Source organism: Pristis pectinata, chromosome 7 (genome assembly GCF_009764475.1).
Source record: "Pristis pectinata isolate sPriPec2 chromosome 7, sPriPec2.1.pri, whole genome shotgun sequence".
In the NCBI taxonomy this organism is placed as follows: domain Eukaryota; kingdom Metazoa; phylum Chordata; class Chondrichthyes; order Rhinopristiformes; family Pristidae; genus Pristis; species Pristis pectinata.
The window spans coordinates 3,200,478-3,224,115 of record NC_067411.1 but is presented as its reverse complement, the minus strand read 5'-3'; the positions used below and the strand labels follow the sequence as shown (position 1 = coordinate 3,224,115).

At 42.7% G+C, this 23,638-nt stretch overlaps 1 protein-coding gene across 2 annotated transcripts in view; it reads right to left on the bottom strand.

Moving 5' to 3' along the window:
* Positions 1-23,638, bottom strand: part of rictora (RPTOR independent companion of MTOR, complex 2 a) — a 148,545-nt gene that overhangs the window by 16,576 nt on the left and 108,331 nt on the right. For both annotated transcript variants that reach the window (XM_052020116.1, XM_052020118.1), the window contains 9 exons: positions 16,909-17,073; positions 15,776-15,852; positions 14,606-14,684; positions 10,353-10,462; positions 8,533-8,620; positions 7,769-7,861; positions 4,791-4,897; positions 4,334-4,563; positions 570-1,602 (listed from right to left, as the gene is read on the bottom strand). In XM_052020116.1, the coding sequence (XP_051876076.1) occupies positions 570-1,602; positions 4,334-4,563; positions 4,791-4,897; positions 7,769-7,861; positions 8,533-8,620; positions 10,353-10,462; positions 14,606-14,684; positions 15,776-15,852; positions 16,909-17,073 (1,982 nt within the window). The remainder of the gene's footprint in view (positions 1-569; positions 1,603-4,333; positions 4,564-4,790; positions 4,898-7,768; positions 7,862-8,532; positions 8,621-10,352; positions 10,463-14,605; positions 14,685-15,775; positions 15,853-16,908; positions 17,074-23,638) is intronic.

Below are 23,638 nucleotides of genomic sequence, written 5' to 3'. Positions count from 1 at the left end.
GCTGTATCTTTTGGCAATCTTCTACACTATCCAAAATGTCACCAATCTTTGTATCGTCTGATAATACATTCACTCAAATGCCAGTAACTAATAGTATGATTACAAGTGTCAAAGAATATCCATGAGGGAAACAAACTGTTCCACATACCTGAAATGTCACAACCTTCTCGCGTATGAACTTAACATATACATTTGCAGAAGAGAATGTGGAACGAGATCATATTTCACCCAACCCTTTCAGGCACTGTTTAAATCGGACAGTAGATGCAAAAACCTGAAAGCACGTACCAGGCTCAAGGACAGCTTATATCCTGCTGTTATAAGACTGTTGAACGGTCCCCTAGTACGATAAGATGAACTCTTGACCTCACAATCCACCTCGTTATGGCCTTGCACCTTATTGTCTGCCTGCACTGCACTTTCTCTGTAACTGTAACACTTTATTCTGCATTCTGTTGAACTACCTCAATGCACTGATATGATAAAATGATCTGTATGGATAGCATGCTAAACAAAGCTTTTCATTGTACCTGGGCAATTGTGACAATAATAAACCAATTAAGAATTACCTTCTTGGTGTTAGTCTTGAATCCAGACTGCCTGTCTTCATGGTAATTGTGTCTGTGAACAACACATCCTTTGCTGGAGATGCTAGGGCCTCAGAGTGCGATAGTGATGAGTGCATCCTCTGCTGCTGTAGTCGCTTCAGGGTGGCGTACCCAAAAGCGTCACGTGGGGTTGTGTAACTGAAGTTGTAGTCAGTCAGGCTCTTTATAGTAGTGACAGAAGGTGCTTTGAGTGACTGTGCCCTTCGTGGGAGAGTGTGAGATGATCCTGGGGGTACCAGTGACACAGAGTTTGATTTAGCCAGAGGTAGATGGTTGGAACGGGGTGTGGGGGACACATTGGTCTTCACCGTCCGTGCACTGACAACTGTATTCAGGCTGCCACACTCTGTGTCTAAACGCACCGTTTCACCCGAGGGACTAGAGCTAACCGAACTCATAGAGCTAATGCCACTAGTTGTCGTGTCCGTGTTAAAGCTCTGGCTACGGCTTTTGAACTGTGTGCCAGTTGTGCCATCCCCCACTGGCCTGTCCTTGGTAACCTGCTCCCTGTGATTTTCCCCCAACAATGTCTTTGGGCGTTTCAGTTCAGACTCTGAGATACTCTGTGAGCTTCCTCCATTGCCGTGATCCCTATTCCCAACAAACGAGGTCTCCAAGCTTAACGTGTGGCTCTTATGCATTCGGGTGCCATTGAGGATGCTTGTGAATACCTCACTCTGCAGGTACTCAGTGCTATTGGCTGGCTCAGTGACCGCCCGGATACGTTGATGGGCCTGCTTCCTGTCTACTGCTACTTTGGCAGACTTGGACTCGCTGCTACTTCGCAGTTTCTTGCTGGGCAATGAGGTCAAATTGTTGAAGAAGCGCCGGGTGACGAATTTGGAAGAGCTGAGGATGCTTAAAGGGCTTCGTTCCTTTTCCTTTGTTGACTTAGGCTTCAATGACAAAGACTGCTCTCCCTCTTCGGTGATTTCTAGAAAGAAGGTGCTCGTTGTGCTGCTCCCATATCGATCATCTTCCATTATAAACATGCCTGGAACAAAGCAGCCCACAGTTAGCATGCCCAACTCAGTTCTGTTGAACACAAGCTGAATTTATATAGTACCTTCATGACCTCTGGACAGTACATACACTTTAAACCAAACAAGTCCTTTTGAAGTGTAGTCACTGCACAATGAAATAAATACAACGGCCAATTTGATAATGAGCTGATGATCTGCTTTTGTGATGTTTACCGAAGCATTAGCTAAGTCAACAGAGAGAATTCCTCCACTCTCTCTGGAAACAGCATCATGGGACTGTAACGTCTGCCTGGTCGAGGCAGGACCTCATTTTAATACTTCATCCAACAGAGGACATCCCTAAAATGTAGCACTTGCTCAGGACAAGAATTTTGTCCCAAGTCTCTTAAGGAGGAATTGAATACTCAAGGTAAGAGTACTAGCACTAACCACTGAGCCACATCTGATGAATGAAATGGACAAATTCCAGACCTGTCCCTGCTGCCACTGAGAAGTGAGCATCAAAACCTGAGCTCCAGATTCAATGGAGATGAGCTGGAGGAAAAATGACTCCTCCATCTAGTTGGAATAATCGCTATGTTGTGCCCCTGTTGGTTACTGTTTCTTGCACTGTGCCTATAATTGGACAAATAGAACATCATTCAACAGAGACCATAAGTACAGTTAGCATCAGATTCTGAGTAAAATGAAGACAATGTTTGATGGGATGGTCAAGAGAGACTTTTGCTGCGAACTCATGCTGTACCTGGCCTGACCAGTGAATATACAGAGAGCTCTTCTATCCAGTCTTGAGATTCATTTGCCATACTGGTATTAAGACTTCACTCAAGGAGCTGGAAGTCAGACCTTTATGTCAATGACTAGTCTGATTTAGTATGGTACACAATTCTCTTAATTCATCACCTCTCAATATTAGCAGTGACGGATCTGTATTGGTCAACAGCTCACTCTTTCGTTAAACAGCTCAAAACATTATGCCAAATATGAATGATAAAAGTTGACAAATGCACTGCCAATTTTTTTTTTTACAAACTGTGTCAAAACTTGTGTACACATCAAGGTTAATGTATACCGGACAGACGTAGCTATAAGATGGTCAGGGATTGTGTATGGATTCTGACTTTACAAACTTCCAGAGGTACTTGATGAGGTTCCACCAAGTGATTATTAGCATAAATGAAAATGTATGAACCTGAATGGAGCTTAAGGGAATGTTTTGGAAAATGGTTGCAAGGTAAGGGACAGAAACCAGGGAATGTATTCCGAATAGCAGAATGTGATGCGTTTTTGCCAGAGATCTGCACTGGCCTCTCAGTTTTTATGTTAACGTATGGAAGAAGGAAAAGTGAGCTGTACAGATCCAAGTTTGGAGTTGGAAGAGTGTGCTCAGTCCTGGGCATAGTATTGTAGGAAGGATTTTGGCCATAGACAGAAAAAAGTACAGATACAACATATAACACTAGGGCAAAAAGGAAGGACTGCATATAGTTAGACTGTATCGCTTTGAGTTAAAAAGTTTGAGGCTGGATCTATGCACAATGACTAGAGGATTTTGTATGGTAGGAAGTGAGAAATTATTTACTTGATGTTGGTGAGGAAGGAAGGGCAAAAGCCCAGAAAGAATGTGGCAAGATCTTAAAATTAGAGCTAACCTTTCAGGTGTGCAAGGAGGAAGCAGTTTTACACCTGAAAGACAAGGGAAATCTGAAATTCCTACTCTAACAGTGCAATGGATGTTGGGTCAGTTGAAAATCAAGACTGATTGATAGATTTTTCATAGATAATGCCAATCAAGCATTCAGTTATAGTTTAGCCACGATTTAACCAAATGGATTGAGAGACAGAATGGTTTCCTCCTGTTCCTTGTACCTCCACTGATTGTATTTGATGGTGACTCATGCAGTTTGTGTACTAGGAGAGCTTGCAGCTGACTGTGGATCTGAGGTGTTCCATTCCCTGGTGTTGATGTCCTTCACCTTGACAAAAGCAACCCTAAACATTTAATCCCCCCACCACCCCACTGTGGATGCAGTGTGTAGCACTTGCCGAGGTATTACTTGCCTAGGCTGCTTCGACAGCACCTCTCAAACCCACAACCATGATAGAGGAGGACAACAGGTACATTAGAACCCTCTTCCTACAGTACAGGTTCCTCTCAGAGTCGCTCGCAATACACCTCTGGTCCTTCATCATCTAAATCCAAGAGCTCCATACCTAAAAGCTGTGTGGGAGTACCTTCGCCAGAAGGACTGCAGAAATTCAAGGAGACAGCTCACCAACACTTTCTTGAAGGCAATTAAGGATGGGCAATAAATCCTGGCCTCGCCAGTGACTCCAGTTCCCAAAATTCAATAAGTATAAAAACTGACAAAAGGTATGTAATTCAGAAATCATAACAGACAGTGCTTTAACATCACTGGACAGACTTAGGTGATCTAGGCCCCGTAAGCCATTTGACCTCATTGTTCTGGGATGCAATTGGGAGAACAGGAAGGTCTTACTGGTTCCAAAGTCTTTCATGGTGATGTGTTCTACTTCCTTTCTTCTAACCTTTCTTTAATCCTTGTACAGCCACTTGGCACCCCCAAAATTAACTTGACAAATTCAATGTGACTAAGTGCCATTTTGAACCAAAGCTTCCTTGGGGAATAACCAGACAGCTACATGGTGATTTATACTGTGCTGCTGGAGAAGACTCCCACTACATTGAGAGAGCATAGGAAAACAAATTGAGATACTTACTCTGAGGCACTGCCTCACTCTCGCTGTTATGTCTAGAGCTGGTGGACTCAGAGCTGAGGCTCAGAGTGCTGGGGATTGAGGATAGCTCATTGTACAGTTGCTCCATGTCATCTGGGGCCACAGGCCAAGGTTGCCTGCGGCTATGCCTGACCGAATCCCAGTTGTGCTGTTTCAGGATGTCACACCCCTGCTTTGTTTTTGCCAAGAGGCCTAACACATACAGACACGTCCTGTGGAGCAGGAAAAAGAAAAAAAAGTGAGCGGAAATAACAAGCCATACTCTGATGCACTGTTGAAAGCATATTCCTAAATTAGATCACTACTGATGTCACCTCAATCTCTGGAAATCCAACCAGCATTCACTTATCAGCTATTACTGACATATCCAAGCACTCAGATTACTACTGCACATATTAGGCTCCTCCTCCAGTCTATTTCCAAAAGGATTGCTGCTTACCCTCTGACTGAAAGAATCTCACAGGTCTGGGCCAGGATGATGATATCTGGGATCACATTCTCCTCTTGAAGAAGGTTCAGTCCCCAGTTAGATGATCCAATGTTTCCCTGAAATTCAAATCACATTTAGATCAGGATCCTTGTGCAGGCCATCCAGCATGACCCAAGGAGAACGGTGGCCATCTAGACTGGCCACCAGATAATTCCAGTATGGGTGACTCTGGTCTTCAGAAAATAAGCTCGTATAAATACAAGAAAACTTTGCTAAGATGTACATCAAGTTGAGAGGTTGAGAGGATTACGAGCTTCAAGTTCCTTGGAGTGAACATCACCAATAACCTGTTCTGGTCCAACCACATAGACTTCCGAGCCTAGAAAGCTCACCAGTGCCTCAGGAGGCTAAAGAAATTTGGCACGTCTCCGTTGAACCTCACCAATTTTTATCAATGCACCAGAGAAAGCATTCTATCCAGATGCATCACGGCTTGGTATGGCAACTGCTCTGCCTGTGACCACAAGAAACTACAGAGAGTTGTGGATACGGCTCAGCACATCACGGAAACCAGCCTCCCCTCCATGGACTCTTGTCTACACTTCCCTCTGCCTTGGTAAAGGAACAAACATAATCAAAGACCCCTCCCACCCCGGAGATTCTCTCTTCTCCACAACATCCCCAACCCCCCCCCCCCCCCCAAATCGGGCAGAAGACACAAAAGCCTGAAAGCACGTACCACCAGGCTCAAGGACAGCTTCTATCCCGCTGTTATAAGACTATTGAATGCTTCCCCAGTACGATACGATGGACTCCTGACCTCACAATCTACCTTGTTATGACCTTGCACCTTATTGTCTGCCTGCACTGCACTTTCTCTGTAACTGTAACACTTTATTCTGCATTTTTTTAAACCTTATACTGTCTCAATGCACTGTTATGATGAAATGATCTGGACAGACAGTATGTAAGACAAGTTTTTCCCTGTATCTTGTTACATGTGACAATAATAAACCAATTTACTAAGTAACATGGAATCTGTGAAGAACTACTTCAACATGGTATGAAACATGGGATTTGATGAGTGGGGAAACATATTAAAGTGGGGGGGGGGATGTGATGCTGTCCTGATGCTTTATTTCTGCTTAATGAGTTAGAGGAATAACAAAGAAATATTATTATTGCCGAGTTCCATATCTTGGAGGTTACCGATGACCATAAACCCAACTAGGCCAGAGGATGAACATTCTGCTCCATGACCCAGCTTCAGGTTAGGAGCATAATAGTATACTCTCTACTTGCCTGGATGACTACAGCCCAACAGATCCCAAGAAGCTCAGCACCATTCAGAAGAAAGCAACCTGCTTGACAGGCACCCTATCCATCACCCCAAATATTTCTCTCCACCAATACTACACAGTGGCTGCAGTTTTTTTTTCACCAAAGTGCACTGCTGTTCTCACCCAGGCTGTTCTTGATCATACTTTCCACAACCTCAATTGTCAAGAAAGACACGGGCAGCAGATGGATGGGGACATCACCTCCTACAGGTTCCCCTCCAGGACGCACAACATCCCTCACTTGGAAATACATCACTTGTACTTCATTGTCGCTGGATCTAAATCTTGGAACTGCCTGTGAGAGCTCCTTCAACACTTCAAGGACTAAAGCAGTTCAAACAGGTGATGCACTACCGCCTTCTCAAAGGCAATTAGGAATGAGCAATAAATGCCAACCTTGCAAAGCGAAGCCACAATCACAAGAAAATAAAGAAGAAAGTTTGACATCAAAAGTAGGAAAATGATGGTATTAACAATAAGACGACATAGAGTCAACATGGGGATTTTGACAGGGAAAGCATATTTAACATTTCTTTTGGAGATTTTTAAGGTTATAAATAGAAAAATTGATGTGGCGTATACAAGTCAAATAAGTTGACGTGGTGCATTTCAACTTTTAGACACCTAATGGGATTGCTGTGTTGGGAGCCAGTATGAATCCAACAGACAGAATGAGACAGAGTATCACAGACTCATTTAGCCCAACAGCTTCATTTTGGTTCCCAACAGAGCAATCCCATCAGTTCAATTGCCTCTCTTATGTTCTGGAATTCATTCTTTTTCATTTCCATCATCTTTCTCTTCCCTGCCACCTACCTACACTATGTGATAGTGAACAGTAGCCAATTAATCCACAAGCATGTCTTTAAGATGTGGAAGACAACCAAAGCACCTGGCAGAAACCCACAAGGTCACAGGGAGAATGTGCAAACCCCACACATACAACACTCAAGGTCAGGATTGAACACAGGTCCCTGGAATTGAGAAAGCAGCACTAACAGCTGTACCACAAGAGGCTGTTAAACAAAATTAGAGAGCATTGTACTGTGGATTAAGGATTGGTTAATAAATGGGAAATGCCAGGTAGGAATAAACAGATTGTTTTTGGGTTGGAAAGCTGCAGGTATTGGAGCTGGGACCCTACTGCAGTAAAACTCTGATAACTTGGCACACCCAGGACTTTGGTGGCGTTGGACATCAGATGTTATTAACACACTTTTAGTTCACTATTTTGTACGTCACAAAGCTTGGGCACCAGGGCCCCAGTGGAGGCAGTGTGGAAACCAGAGGGAAGGCAGCAAAGGAATCGATGACCTGGTGAGCGGAAGGCTGTGCTGGAACCGGGGCCCCAGTGAGTGGAAGGGCGCCAGGGTGTGCCAAATATGTGAGATAGAACAATGGCTCAGAAACCAGAAATGGTTTGGGTTTAACTCCATTCTGAGCAGAGTTGACCAAGCCCTGCCAATGTTAGTTCTACATACAGTTGCTATCATTCTAGGTTAAGGGCTTTCCAATGGGAATGAAGATTGGTCAACTGAACGAGGATTTAAAGAGTTTGCAACACATACAGAATAGTTGATGAGCAACAGCATCGTGAGGGGTGGAAATATGGGAAGGAAACCATACATTAAAAAAAATTAATCTTACCAAGGCCCAGAGTGCTGCCTTCAGCTGCTTTACACCATCCCATTTATCCAGTGCTGGTGAACGCACCACATAACTCAAGTCTGGAACAATGCTCTGAAAAATTAAAACCATCGATGGTATTGGGTAAAGCTCCTGCCCCACCTAACGTTCCCAGGACATACAGCATGGGTTAGGTAAAGAGTAAAGCCCACTCTACACAGTCAGATTAAACACTCCTTCAGCATGAACAGGATCGGGTAGAAGCGAGTAAAGAACCCTCTAAATCTCTCCGTCTGCCTCTGACTAGACATGTAACGGGAGAGAATTCAAACTGTTCTAAGATAACATTCGGGAAATCAGTAACAAAAACAGAATATGCTGGAAACAAAAGTCAGGCAGCTTTTGTGGAAAGCAAAACAGAATCAACATTTCAGGTCAAAGACCCTTCGTCAGAAGTGGGTTCATGACCCGAACTGTTACCTCTGTTTCTTTTCCTCAGAAGTTGCATGAAGTGCTGAGTGTTTACAGAATTTTCCTTTTTTATTTCGGGTTTCCAGTTTTCTTTGGTTTTCAATTATGGAATTTAAAAGTGTTACTTTTTAGAAATAGATATTGTTGGCAACTCTCAGATCAGATCAGACAACAACTGAAAGGAGACAGGATTATTGGTTTAGAACATGCTTTCAAATGCCATTCCTTGCTGTTTTTACTGTAATTGTAGCCACGACAGTGCATTGTATTTACCATTTTGAAAGGTATATTCAGTTATACAATGGTTTTCTGACCTGGGTCTCCAGTAAATGGCAGCCTGTTTTATGATGCACCAACTGGCTATATAGGTGAACAGGCAGGTAAACATATGGCCTCTGTAACCTAGAAAACAGAAAATCAAGTTCACAATACAGAAATCTTAGGAGCAATGACTTAATGCACTACACTTCAAGCTATACACTGAATTACAATTAGTTTTCAGAGACAAACAGGAGAAAAGTAGTGCATGGGCAGGCACGGTAGTGTAGCGGTTAGTGTAACACTATTACAGTGCCAGCGACCTGGGTTCAATTCCGGCCACTGTCTGTAAGGAATTTGTACGTTCTCCCCGAGTCTGCGTGGGTTTCCTCTGGGTGCTCCGGTTTCGTTCCACATTCCAAAGACGTATGGGTTAGGAAGTTGTGGGCATGCTATGTTGGCGCCGGAAGCATGGCGACACTTACTGGCTGCCCCCAGAACACTCTACGCAAAAGACACATTTCACTGTGTGTTTCGATGTACATGTGACTGATAAAGATATCTTCTCTCTTATTTACATTTGTATAATACCATATTTCAAGATATTCCAAAATTATAAAACAAATTATTTTAAGTGCCATCACTGCATTATTTGGGTGACTACTATGGGCATTGTGTGTCTTTCAGGTGGTTTAAGTAAACAGTGAAAGCTGATGTTGTAACTATGTTCAATCCCAAGTAACCTCACCCATTATGGGTTTTAATCTTTTAAGCTGCTTACTTAACACACTTCTGACACCAAGCGGCCAAAGATTGTTACTGCACTAAATTTATTTTATGATCAAGTCACAGAGTCAATACAGCACAGAAACAGGCCCTTCAGCCCGCCAAGAATGTGCTGACCACCAAGCACTTGTCCACCTTAATCCTACACTACTCCCACTTTTTTTTATTCTCCCCACTGCTCTCTACAGATCTACTCACTACCCTTACTATAATAGTTCTACACTTTTAAAATTAAACTCTATGTCACTATTATTAATAATGTACCTTGCACCTTATTGCACTGCACCTTCTCTGTAGCTGTGACACTTTACTCTGTACTGTTATTGTTTTTACCTGTACTACCTCAATGCACTCTGTACTAACTCAATGTAACTGCACTGTGTAATGAACTGACCTGTACGATCGGTATGCAAGACAAGTTTTTCACTGTACCTCGGTACAAGTGACAATAATAAACCAATACCAACTGCCCCCAGATTAGACCACTCACACACACTACAGGCAATTTACAGCAGCCAAGTAACCCATCAACCCATGCCTTTGGGGAGGAAACTGGAGCACCTAGGGGAAACCCATGCAGTCACAGGAAGAAATGTACCAACTCCACAAAGACAGCACCGAGGTCAGGATTGAACCCGGGTTGTTGGAGCTGTGAGGCAGTATCTCTGCCAGCTGTGTCACCATAATTCCCCAGTGTGCCTGACTTTCTGATCGACTGTCTGTGAACATTTAGTGAATACCAAAGGTCTGCAAGTGTTTAAACTGATGAGTACAAAAAACCTAATCCATATTCATTGTCTGCACTCACTTGTGGACCATGTTGGCAATTCAGAAATGAAACTGGTCACCAAGTCAGCAAATTCCACACAAACAAGCGCAGACAATACAGTGAAAAACAAATCTAACAATACATTGTATGCACAACTTTTACTTTCAGTATTCATTGTTATAAATCTTAACTTGTTACCCAGATGTTATAAAGCAAAATCCAAAACATTGAGAGGTGATTAAAGAATTCTAACACTGGGTTTGTGCATTTGGCAAATATTTTAATAAACGAAAGTCAACACTAGCTCTCTTAGTCTCTCACCTCTGGTTACTGCGACGCACATAGTTCTCTCCATCAGCGGGTTTGCGGTATGTAGTGAGTGCCTCATTTAGCTTTTCTTCAATCAGATCCACATATTTCAAGTTGTATTCCTGAAAGCACACATAATGTTCTTTACAATGCTGATACAGTACTCTATATTCTATTAATCTCTGAGCCATGACATGATGGGCCACACGCCCAGGATCAGCATTCAACACAACTTACTCTAAAGTTGGGTGCTTCACCATAGCGTGCCCCATCTTACAACTTTAAAGGTACTATACAATTCTTGATTTTCATATGGCTCTTACTTATCACAGGAAGACTGATTCTCTGCCTGCTGCCCAACTTTGCTGTGGAGCTATTCATCTAACCTTGATCAGAACAGGCCTATATTTCCTGAACAATGAAGTTCCCATCTACACTCATCCCATTTACCAGCATGATCCATAGCTTTCTATGCCTTGGTGATTAAAGTACTCGTCTAGTATGTCGAGAATATTTACTTCAAATATGAGATTCTGTAGAATCTGTAGTTTTTTTTTGATTTTCAAGAGTGAAAGTCCTTGGACAACTCGGCCATGATTTTATTGAATGGCAGAATAGCTCAAAAAGGCTGTATGACTGATGTCAATGGTTTTTCTATACATCTTAGAGTCTGCTCCTGAAAGTTAACAAATGTCAACATTTGCCAAATTGCAGGTATCTTTCTCAACATCCCAAACATGCTTTGAAATATTTTTGACCTATACAATTGCTATGTAGGAAGTTCAACAGCCAGTCTGCATAGAGCACGTGCCCAGAAACATGAATGAAATATAAAAGTGGGTATTTTGCTTTTGGAGTCACAAGTAGTAAAATGGAGACACAAGAGACGTTCTGATGCAAGGTGTCGATATGAAACATTGACAATTCCTTCACACACCAACCTCCCCTTACAGATGCTGCTTAACCCGCAGAGTTCCTCCAGCAGTTTTTGTTTGTTTAGGTTTTGGATGCTGTTAACGGATAAATTGTGGCCGAGACACAAGGGAGAAATTTCTTAATTCTTCTTTGAATTAGCAGCATGGCATCTTTGTGGATAGTCATCCTTGCTTTAATGTCATACGTGAGTAAAGAAAGACTGTGCACTGCTTCAATCCTACTTAACTACTTAAGCATCTGCTGGATTACATGCTCAAAGGTTCTGGAAAGGGAATATGGTTCAGAGTAACTGGCCACGCACCAAGAGCTGGGTGGAGTGTATAAAGCAAAGTCAAAACTGGTATTCTGGTAAAAATCTGGCCATCACGATTGAGGCGCACCTACTATTACTATCATGTGCTTACTTTATAGAACATAGAACAGTACAGCACAATACAGGCCCTTCCGCCCACAATGTTGTGCCGACCTTTGAACCTCGCCTAAGACTATCTAACCCCTTCCTTCCACATAAATTCCTCCATATGCTTATCTAGCAATCTCTTGAATTTGACCAATGTCCACCACCGCCCAAGGCAGCACATTCCATGCACCAACCACTCTCTGGGTAAAAAAATCCTTCCTCTGATATCTCCCTTGAACTTCCCACCCATTACTTTAAAGCCATGCCCTCTTGTACTGAGCATCGGTGCCCTGGGAGAGGGGCGCTGGCTGTCTACTCTGGGAAAGTGATAAGTAATAAGTCACCCAAAATCATTTCTAATTTGTGTGCAACTCAAAAATGGATTGTATTTACAGAAACTTAAGATGTAGAAATCTCCAGAAAAAAAAGGTGACGAAATGAATTTAACATGGCCCCTATTCTAATAGCTAACTTTGCATGTGATTGCATCAAGCTGTGCATACCCCTGGGTATTCAAACTCCAATGTCACTATGTCCTGAGTGTTGGAACAGATGGGTATGGCCATGACACAGTGAAATGCTTCTTTCAGCTTCATCAACTGTCCCTAGTAGAATTCTTTATTCATAAGAAACTTTTGATCAAAAATCAATCTGCATGAAATGTCAAAGCCCAAAGAGTTTAGGGCCAACATCTTCCCACAAGGGCAAAAGTCAAGGACAATATCTAAGGATCCCTTAATGCCAAGAATTTTGAGGGAAGGAAGCATATGGCAGGTAGAGGAAACTGAAAACAGGGGAGGCCCTTTTCGAGTACAAAAAGTGTAGGGGGTACTTTAAAAAAAATTAGGGTGGCAAAGAAGGGGCATGAAATATCACTGGCAGATAAGATTAAGGGAAACCCCAAAGCATTTTAAGGTCAAGAGCATAACCAGGGGAAGGGCCCATTATGAACCAAAGGGGTCATCTGTGCATGGAGCCACAGGATGCAGCTGACATTTTAAAGGAATACTTCTCAAGTGCATTCATGAAGGAGGACATTATAGTTGGAGAATTCAGGGTGGAGAGTGGAAGGTACATGTCATCATTAAAAAGGATATCTTAGCAGACTTAAAGGTGAATAAATCCCCAGGGCATGGTGAGGTATTCCTAGGTTTCTCTGGGAGACGATGGAAGTGATTGCTGAAGCCCTGACAGAAATTTTTAAATCTTTGCTGGCTGCAGGTGAGGTCCAGATAACAGGACAGCAAATGTAGTACGTTCATTCAAGGAGGGGAGCAGGAATAAACCATGTAATTAAGCATATGGAGGAATTTAAAATAGACGGATATGTGGGAGGAAGGGGTTAGATAGTCTTAGGCGAGGTTTAAAGCTTGGCACAACATGGTGGGCTGAAGGGCCTGTATTGTGCTGTACATTCTATTACAGAGCTGTGAGCCTAACGTCAGTTATAGGGAAGCTATTGGGAAAAAAGCTTTTGAAGCACTTGATTAATCTATAGTTGGAAGGTAGGGACTAATCATAGTTAGCAAGACTTTGGTAGGAGGAGACCCGGTTTGACTGATTTAATTGAATTTTTTTTTGAAGAGGTAACAAAATGTATTGAATGAGGGCAGTGTGATTGGTGTGGTCTACAAGGACTTCAGTATGGAATTTGACAAGGTCCCACGTGGGAAATTAGAGCCCATGGGATCCAAAGGAAGTTGGCAAATTGGATCCAAAATTGGACACCTCATGATTTCGTATACCACAATCAGCCCACCCCCCCAATCCACAACTCAGCATCCTTCTCTTCAACGAGTGCACAACACACATTTGAATTTTTTATGAATAAAGCATATTTTTGAAATGGAAAAAGAGGAATACGACATGGACAAAAATGTTAAGAAAGCTACCACTGAGCTGCAGTGAATTAGTGGGTGGGTTTCCAAATAAATATTGTAGGATTTGAAGGGAAGGTAGGGTAATTAACAGCTACTATAAAGTGATCAACCTCCAATAATAATAGGAATTAAATATCTTTAGGTTACACTGAACAACATACCACAGGTGAAGGGTCAGGAGTCACTGGCAAATTGATGGGTGAAATAAACAATGCATTGTATAGTAGAAGCAAGGATAGCTTACAAGATCACCACAAAGTGGCGACAATATGCAGTGTATACAAGTAACATCATTTGGAGTACTAGTCACTATTTCAGCAACATCATCAAAGAATTGGATGCAATTCTCAGAAGACCAAATTGATACTTGGCTATTGCATCTGAAGAGCCTTTTATTTCCATATAAGGAATAATTATTTGGGGATTCAAGATCTTAAACTGAACCCTACATCTGTTCGTGGCATTGGCATTCAGTCCACAAACAGAGAACACAAGGTAACTTGAAAAATAGGTGGTTACATAGGAATAAGAGAAAGAGGAGTAGGTCATCTGACATCCCAAGCCTGCTCTACCACTCAACAATTTTCCTATCTTATCCCCATATCCCAAGATTACTCCAATATCCAAAAATCTATCGATCTCAGCTTTGAATGCAATGACTGAGCCTCCACAGCTATCTGGGAAATAGAATTCCAAAGATTCACCACTCTGAGAAAATTTCTCCTCACTTCATTCTTAAGTAGTCTATCCTCCACTTCATGTATAGCCCTCACAATTCAGATTGATTACTTTACATAGAGGGCAGTGAACATGAGGTAACTGTCGTTAGCGTATTTTCTGATGTGCACCTGGACACGTGCATGGCATCATTTCCTTTTACCCAGTATACAGGAGCGGACACAATCCATCCACAACACTGAATATGTTGCAAAATGTCAAAGTGCAGAAAATGCTTCCTTTTAGCCCAGTCATAAGGCAAAAGATTTTATTAACAACCTCATAATGAAATACTTTTTGAAGAGTTTTTGTCATTGAACTATTGTGCTCACCTGCTGCCATTTTTCCAACTGTTTGGTAACATAACCCCTTTCGTTCAGGTAGGAGAATCCCTTAGGAATGGACAAAAATCTGGGAAAGTAAATCAGATCCCATCAGAAATCCAGTCACCAACATGGTACAAACAAAAGTACTGACCAAAAAAGTGACCAGAGAATTAAACCAATTTCTATCTAGACAAACTATCTAGCTTTTCCTTCTGTGGTAGAACATCCTTTGTCACAGGAGCGACTAAAGTGAGAAAAGAGGAGGAAGGGGCAGTGGAGAGGGGAAGGAGGGAGGAAGGGCAGCAAAGATGGAGGGACAGAGGAAGGAAGGGGCAGCAAGTGAGACATGGTGCAGAGGGAGGAAGGGACAATGACAGAGGCAGACAGACTGAAAAGCACACAGACTGGCACAGATATGGCAGGAAGCCTTCTGTGGCAGCAGCCCCTTAGATTAGTTGTAATATATCAATTGACATATCAAAAGATTAAATGTTTTTCATTTTGATTATTATGTCTAATTCCTTATGTTCCATAATTTTCAAAATTTGCTTTCTGGTTCACCAGTAAATTTCTTGAGGGATTGAAAACTATGCATACAAAATGGGCTCAGAGAGATGATGTATGAACACATTAAATGTTGGCTACATGGGAATTTCTGAAGGCATTTGATGAACTCCCCCATTAAAGACTGATGAACAAAATTGAAGTCAGTTGAACTTAAGGGTCCATTAAAGTACAAGCAAGAAATTGGCTTCAAGCAGAGTAGTGGTAATGTTATTTTTCAGAGTGGAGGTTGGTTGCAATGATGTCCCCCAAGCTATGAGAGCTATATGATTATCTTAAGAGAAGCTGGGGTTGTTGTTGAAGCAAAGGGACTAGGAAAAAAAAGATTTAAAATAATGAGTCAATGATACAAAGAAAAACAGTAATTATGATCTGTAATTCATTGCCCGTAAGTGGCGGAAACAGAATCAATTTGTGCCTTCAAAAGGGAACTGGATAGGCACTAGAGCGAGTGTAATTTGCTGGGGAATGTAGTGGATGGAATTATTAAATGTTCTGGAGTTTAATAAGACAGGATGAACTTGGGTCAGGTTGGTCTTATTTCCAGATTGTTAGACGTGCAGCCAGTGGAAACTGTGGAGGAGACCTAGAATTCTGAACAATTGTACTCACCTGAGGAGTAATAGCAAGCCTTTGTCTCCAAGGTGGGTTAAAGCTGGTTTCAACTGGATCAGAGCATGCAGGTTAGCCTGGAGTATTAGAAAGAAAATTGCAAATGGATCAAAATAGAGATAGAGCACTCATATTCCAGCTGAACAGCAATTAAGGTTCTAGTTCTCTTGGATTTTAGCACCAAATACAGACTGACACTCCAGTACAGACTGTGAGCTGTTGAAGAAATGCCCTTACACAGCCTGTTATGATGCTGACCTGGACCCTGAGACAATTCCTTGCTCTTCAGACTATGGGAGGCAATGTTTAATGTGCAGAGGAATTTGCAATTGGAGGCCAGGTTGTAAACTCTCTGAAAAAAGGATGCATCTCTGACAAAGCATCACTTGATTAGCACTGTGTGTTGTATGAACCTCGACGATCAAGTGAAGCAATGCTTGAACTACGTTTCATTTGATCTGGGCAAGACTGAGGGGTCACCAGGCTACTAGGTGCTTTATAATTTATGATGTCTTTAGAATCTAAACCCAGAGGTAAACTTTGCAATAATAAGGCATTGCAAAAATTTAGCATAGTTAAAAGAAACCTTTATAATTTTCCTTCCCACCTTAGCAATTGTAGTCACCTACTTTAACCCCAATATCCCTGCTCCATTTAAAATGACAAGGAGGTGAGTGAGCACAGTTTTAGGTGACTGCTACCCTTTAAATCAGTGTAAACCAAGGGGTAAATCTGCAGGCTTCAAGAGTCTGACAGCTGTAATTGAGCTTGCAGACAGGATCATGGTTAAAATATTTAGGCAACACTCTCATCCCACTCCCAAATCGCCAACAAGTTTGTCTTGAAGTCAAAAGTCAGATGTTCAGCAGCAATTAGAAATCCAGACCGTGGCCACAGACCAGAGTTGCCGAGAATTGCTTTCCCCTCCCACTAGTTCAAAGGCTCAAATGCCAATTCCAACACAACAATCTGGATGGATGTGCAAGCACTAAAGTATGGGAATCTTGTAAGCAAAGTTAATTAAACTAATACATTTCCTGCAGATGAAGTAAAACCAGCTTATGAAAATAAAGTCACACTTTAAGCCTCAGGAGCATTAAACATACACTTCCATACTCAATTATAGAGCTCACCTTGTCCTCACATGCCTCATCCAGGATGTCAAGTGCTTCTGAAGAGATGGTTTTATTTTTATCATGCAGCTGTGTCACTAATAATTCTATGCCCCAGTTGCTGAAGAACTCCACGTTGGCCCGTAGTAAAACACGCAAGTGTTTTGTTGCATACAACCTGCAGCTCTAAAATGACAGCAATCAGACCAATACTGTGGTGAACAACAGGAAGCATCTCTGATACAACCAAGTCTACTCTTCCCAGAAATAATACAAATTAAGAACGTATCGCCTGACAGTAGACTTGCTGATCTCACTATACTCAGTTTTTATATAAAACAGGATTTCAAGACTACACCATAGTCACAGAATGAAAAACAAGCATATTTTAAACAACCAATTTTCAAGATGCACTCATCACTGTCAGAATTTATTGGAGACACAAGAGACTGCAGATGCTGGAATCTGGAGCAACACACAAGATGTTGGAGGAACTCTATGGGTCAGGTAGCATCTATGGAGGGAAATGGATAGTCAACGTTTCGGGTCAAGGCCCTTCACCTGGACTGAGAGATAGAGGGGAGAGAGCTGGTAATAAAGTGGTGGAGCAAGAGCTGGCAGGTGATAGGTGGATCCAGGTGAGGAAGGTGATAGGCAGATGGGGGAGAGTGGGAATGATGTCAGAAGCTGGGAGGTGATAGGTGATTGTGACAAAGGGCTGAAGATGATGGAATTTGATAGGAGAAGAAGGTGGAGCCTGGAATAAAGGGAAGGAGGTGGGGAGGGGAACCGGTGGGAGGAGCGTGTGTGTGTGGGTGATGGGTAGATGGAGGGTGGGGGAGGGGGAAGACATCGGGTGATGGGGGCCGGGATGGATCAGGAGGAGAGGGAAAGGAGGCAGAGGGGGAGCGGTCACCAGAAGTTTGAGAATTCAATGTTGATGCCGCCAGGTTGGAGACTGCCCAGGCGGAATATGCGCTGTTCCTTTAACCTGCGTTTAGCCTCGACTTGGCAGTGGAGGAGGCCGTGGACAGACAAGTCAGTGTGGGGATGGGAAGTGGAATTAAAATGGCTGGCCACCAGGAGATCCCAGCTGGCACAGCGGATGGAGCAAAGGTGCTCGACGAAGCGGTCACCCAATCTGCGCCCAGTCTTGCTGATGTAGAAGCTGCTGCAACCAGAGCACTGGATTTGCATGTGAAAGACTGCCTCGCCTGAATGGGATGTTTAGGGCTCTGGATGGTGGTGAGGGAGGAGGTGTAGGGGCAGGTGTTACACTTTTTGTGGTTACAGGGGAGGGAGGGAGGGGGATAGGTGGGGAGGGATGAGCTGACAGGAGAGTCACGGAGAGAGTGATCCCTGCGGAAAGCAGAGAGGAGAGGGGAGGGGGAGATATGCCTGGTGGCGAGATCCCATTGTAGATGACGAATGTTGTGAAGAATGATAGGCTGGGTGCGTAGGCTGGGGGGGTGATGAGGATTAGGGGAACTATATCCCTGTTCTACCTGGGGACGATGGGGTGAGAGCAGAAATGTGGGAAATAGAGGAGATGTGGGTGAGGGCTCCATCAATAGCAATGGGGTGGAAACCCTGGGATATCTGGATTTTCTGGAGTGAAAGGCCTCATCCCAAGAACAGACATGGTGGAGACCGAAGAACTGAGAAATGGGAATGGCGTCCTTGCAAATGACAGGGTAGGTGGAGAAGTAATGGAGGCTTTTTACCAGAATTTATTACTTGTCTCAGTTATCACAGAAGGTGGATATAAATATTTACAACAAGAGAAAATATGGCCATTGTGCTTGTGCTGGCCATTGCATTTTCCAGCTCCTTGTCCAAGATTTGACTCATCATGTGCTCACCGAGGTACTGTCTGAACGTGATGAAGGCTTTTGCCTCCACCAACTTTCAGGTAGTAACTTCCAGACCCTCACCAGTCACAAAAGAATTCCTAATTTTTCTTTAGATGGGTGCTTATTGCCAAGCCCCAACTGCCCCGAAAAAGTAGTGGTGAGGCATAGAAACATAATGGTTAGGAACGGGAGTAGGACATTCAGCCCCCAAGTCTGCTCTGGCACTTAATAAGATCATTTTAATATGATTATAGTTCACCTGATTCAAACCTCAATTCTGCATTCCCATCTACCTGTGGTAAGTAATCTTTCACCTCCTTGCTAATCAAGTATCTATCTACCTCTGCCCTGAAAATATTCAGACTTGCTTCCACTGCCCTTTGAGAAAGAGTTGAAGATTCAACAGACTGAGGGAAAAAAATGTCTCAAATGATGTATCTCTTAACTTTTAAACACTGACTCGTAATTCTAGATTATCCCACAAGAGGAAACCTTCTCTCCATATCTACTACATCAAGCCCCCTCAGGATCTTGTACGTTTCCATCAAGACCCCTCTCACTCTCTCTTTAACATCTCTCTTTAAATGAGATCTCCCAATGCTCTATATAACTGAAGGACAACCTCTACTTTTATATTCAATTCCATCAGCATCAAACAATAACTGTGAGGATATGGATAAGTTTCCTAATAAATGCTTAGCAGCTATCTTCACCCAAGGCTAGAGGTTAGAAGCATGACAGATGATGCTGAACTTAAAACTGACAAGTGTGAAATATCAGACAGGATAAATACAGTAAATATTAAAGAGTTTTCCCTTGAAAGCAGAGACACCGTCAAGCCTGAGTGAAATATATCCCAGGTTATTAACATACAAAAGCCCACTTGGCTCCTCAAGCCCACAGTTATTCAATATGGTCATGGCTGATCTGCCCCAGGGCTCAACTCCTCTTCTATGCCATGGAGAGGCAAGATAATGCAGATACTGGGATCTACAGGAAAAACAAACTGCTGGAGAAACTTAGCAGGTCAGGCAGCATTTATGAATACAAAGGGATAAGTTGATGTTTTGGGTCAAGACCCTTCATCAGGACAGGAGGTCTCAACCTGAAACATCGACTATCCCTTTGCCTCCACAGATGCTGCCTGACCTGCTGAGTTCCTCCAGTAGTTTTTTTTTCGCTCTTCTTCTGTGGCAGTTCCCCTTTGCCCTTAATTCCCTGATCTTTCAAAAATGTATCCACCTCCTCTTTAAATGGCTCCAATGATCTAGCCTCTACAACCTTCTGGGGTAAAGAATTCTGGAGATACACCAACTATATCTCCCTGTTCGAGACTCTTCCACAAGTGGAAACAGAAGAGAGGGAGGAAATTGCCTGGTAGCAGTGTCAGACTGAAGGACTGCCAACACAGTACCATTGCTTACAAAGGGGGGGAGAAATTATATGCAGGACATACACAATGTATTGTAGGGCCCTAAGAAGTATTGAGGAACAGAGGGATCCTGGTACGGGATAGGAGGTTTGCAGGATACTTGCCTTCACAGGAGAGGGCACAGAATCTAAGAGCAGGGAGGTTATGTTACAACTATACAAAACATTGGTTAGGCCATTGTGTGCAATTCTGATCACCACACTATAGGAAGGATGTGATTGCACCGGAACAAGTGTAAAGGAGATTCACCAGGACATTGCTTAGGATGGAGTACGTCAGTTATGAGGAGAGACTGAATAAGCTGGATTTGTTTGCCTTAGAGAGGAGGCTGGTGGTATACAAGAGTATGTGGGGTATAGATATGGTAGATAGTAAGAAATATTTCCCTGGATAGAACCAGAGGGCATAGGTTTAAGGTATTGGATTTTAGGTTTAGTGCGGATTTGAGGAAGAATTTTTTATACCCAGAAGGTGATTGGAATCTGGAGGGCATTGCCTGTGGTGGTGGGGCTGGGAGTGTGGGACAGTGGAAGAGAATCTCACAACATTTGAAGTGTCTAGATGAGAACTTGAATCACCAAGACATAAAGGCTAAAGCATCAACTGCTGGAAGATGGGTTCAGGATAGATGGGTACTTAATGGCCGGCATGAACATGGTGCTATTTCCATATTTTGTTAAGATGTGGAAAGGTTCCATTCAGCCCATTAGGTCTACGCTAGCTCGCAGAGCAGTCCTATTTCTCTATAACCTATTAGTGGGGGAAGTTGGCGGGGGGGGGGGGGGGGGAGCAAAAAGCTGACAAATGGAGTACAATATAGGAAGATTTCTTTCATTTTGGAAGAATAAAAGAACAGGGTATTATTTAAATGGAAAAAAGTGCAGAAAGTTGTAGCACAAAGGAATTATGGATCCTTGTGCTCAAAGCACAAAAATTAATACACAAATGCACTTGGTAAAAAGGAATGCTAATGGAACATTGACTCTTATTTCAAGAGTGTTAAGGACATTCCATCTGTTCTCTCTACCTATCTGGAACTGAAAATATGCTTTGCCATTTCACTTTTCTAATTCTGAAGAAGGGTCCTTCACCTGAAACATCAACAGTTTCTCTTCATATTAGTGCCGCTGACCAGCAGGGTGCTCCCAACACTAATCTCTAGATTAGTGTCACTTTCATTTCCTAACCCCAAATCCCTCGATTCCCCAAATATCCAAAAGTCTATTGATCTCCATCTTAAATATATCCAGTGACCCAGTCTCCAACTCTCCGGAGATTTCCAAAGGTTCACTGCCTCTCGTCTCAGTCCTGAATGGAAAACCAACTCCTTGAGTTTGCTGCCTAACTTGCTGAGTATTTCCCACATTATCTGTTTTAACAATCACCTTGTCCACAAGTCCTGCTACCTTCATGGATTTTTGGACATATACTCAACAGTCCTCTGTTTTTCTAAATTTTAATATAACATATATTGCATATTCCCTTTCCTTGATTACCCTTTGCAATGCACCAGCTTTCTCCAGATTGACTTTAGCATTTTTCTGCCAGTTCATTGATGCCTTTACTTGCCAATTACATAGCTAATTTTTCTGTCACTGGCAAATCTCTTAATTATGGCTGCTACTTTTATGTTCAATCATTTATAAGCACCATGAAACAAAAGGGTTCCAGAACCAAAGCTTGCAGAACCCACAGCATATAGCCCTCCAGTCAGCAACATGCCTGTCAACTGTTATCCTTTGCTTTCTGTCACTAAGCCATTTTTTAATCTTGTTTACCACTTCCCCTGCGATCTAATAAGCTGTTACTGCTTTGATCTGCCATTTGAAACTTTGTCAGAAGCCTTGCCAAAATTAGTGCACACCAAACAAAATGGACAATTACCTCGTCCAAAACATTCAATCAGAAAGGCCCTTTGTTGCCTCCACTTAGCATCTGCCAGCTTCTGCTGCTATTTCCACTCTGACCTCCCTCATCTGCCATCAGCCCTCCTCAAATGGATCCACCCATCACCTGCCAGCTCTTGCTCCACCCCTTCCCCTCACCTCTTTACACTGGTCACCTCCCTCCTATATTTCAGTCCAGATGAAGGGTCTCAACCCAAAACTTCAACTGTCCACTTCCTTCCACAGATGCTGCCTGACCCACTGAGGTCCTCCAGCATTTTGTTTGTTGCTCCAGATTCCAGCACCTTCAGTCTTGTCTCTCTGTCTTCCTTCGACAATCCCTGCTGGCTGTTCTTGGTTAAACTATGCCTCTCTAAATGCTTATTAGTGCTGCTCCTCAGAATCGCTTAACACTTTACCCACACTAATGTAAGGCTGACAGGTCTGTAGTTGCTCAGTTCTCTCTTTTTAAACAATGATACTACATCATCAACCTTACAGTCCTCTAGCACTACACCTGTAGTCGAAAAGTGCTCAAAAATGATAGCAACTGTCCTTTCACTGCTTTGAAGAGCTTTTTTATCCAGGCCTGGTGATTCACCCATTTTTAAAGATGCTACATCCTTAAACTGTCCTCTCTCTGGTTACAGACTACAATACTTCACATTCTTCCTTAATGTCAATGTCTAGATAATCTTTACGTACCTTCATTTAGAACTTTGCACACATCTACCATCTCCACACGCAGGCCACTATCTTGGTTTCTAATAGAACCTGCTTCTTCCATTCTAGTTCTCTTTCCCATCACATTTTGATGGAACTTCTTGGCGTTTTGACTAAATCTTGCCTGCCGGTGTTTCCTTATGTTCCCTCTTTGCCATCTTAGTTTCACCTCTGCATCCCATGCTTTCTGTGGGGCTGAGCTCTCAGTATCTGTCATAAGCTTCCCTCTTCTTTTATTACTGTAGCTCTTTATGTTCCTTGACAGTCAAGGAAGTCTGGAATGGGAGCTGTTTTTTGTTCTGAACATTATCATCTCCTCTGTCATTGCCTCCTGCTTTTCTGAAACAGCTGCTTCCAGACTACTTTTGCTAAATCTCAGCCTAATAAAATTTACCTTATATCAATCAGTCCGTTTACCCCAAGTCTTTGTCCTTTCCACAACTATACTAAATCTAACTGAATTAAGATCAATGCCCCCAGTATGCTCCCCCATTGCCTTCTTTTCCACTTGTTCAGGTTCATTCCCTGAAACTAATTTAGAAACCACTGTTTATCTTGTTGGGTTGCTACATGATTAAAGTTTGTTCTTTTCTAGAATTCTATTCCTTCTACACCCTTCATCCTGGTAATGTGCCAAATAATGTTAGGCAGTGGTGAGGAATCTTCTTGAATTGTTGCAAGTAGTGGTTCAATCTAACATAGAGCTCACCTTATCACTTCACGGCACAGTTTAAAGGCAACTATAACGTGGGACAGAGCTCTTCTATAAGTCAGAAAAAATATGTAAGTTGAAACATCTGCCTTGGTCACTATAGCAAAAACTTCTGCAATTCACTCTAAAGAGTGATCCAGCTTCC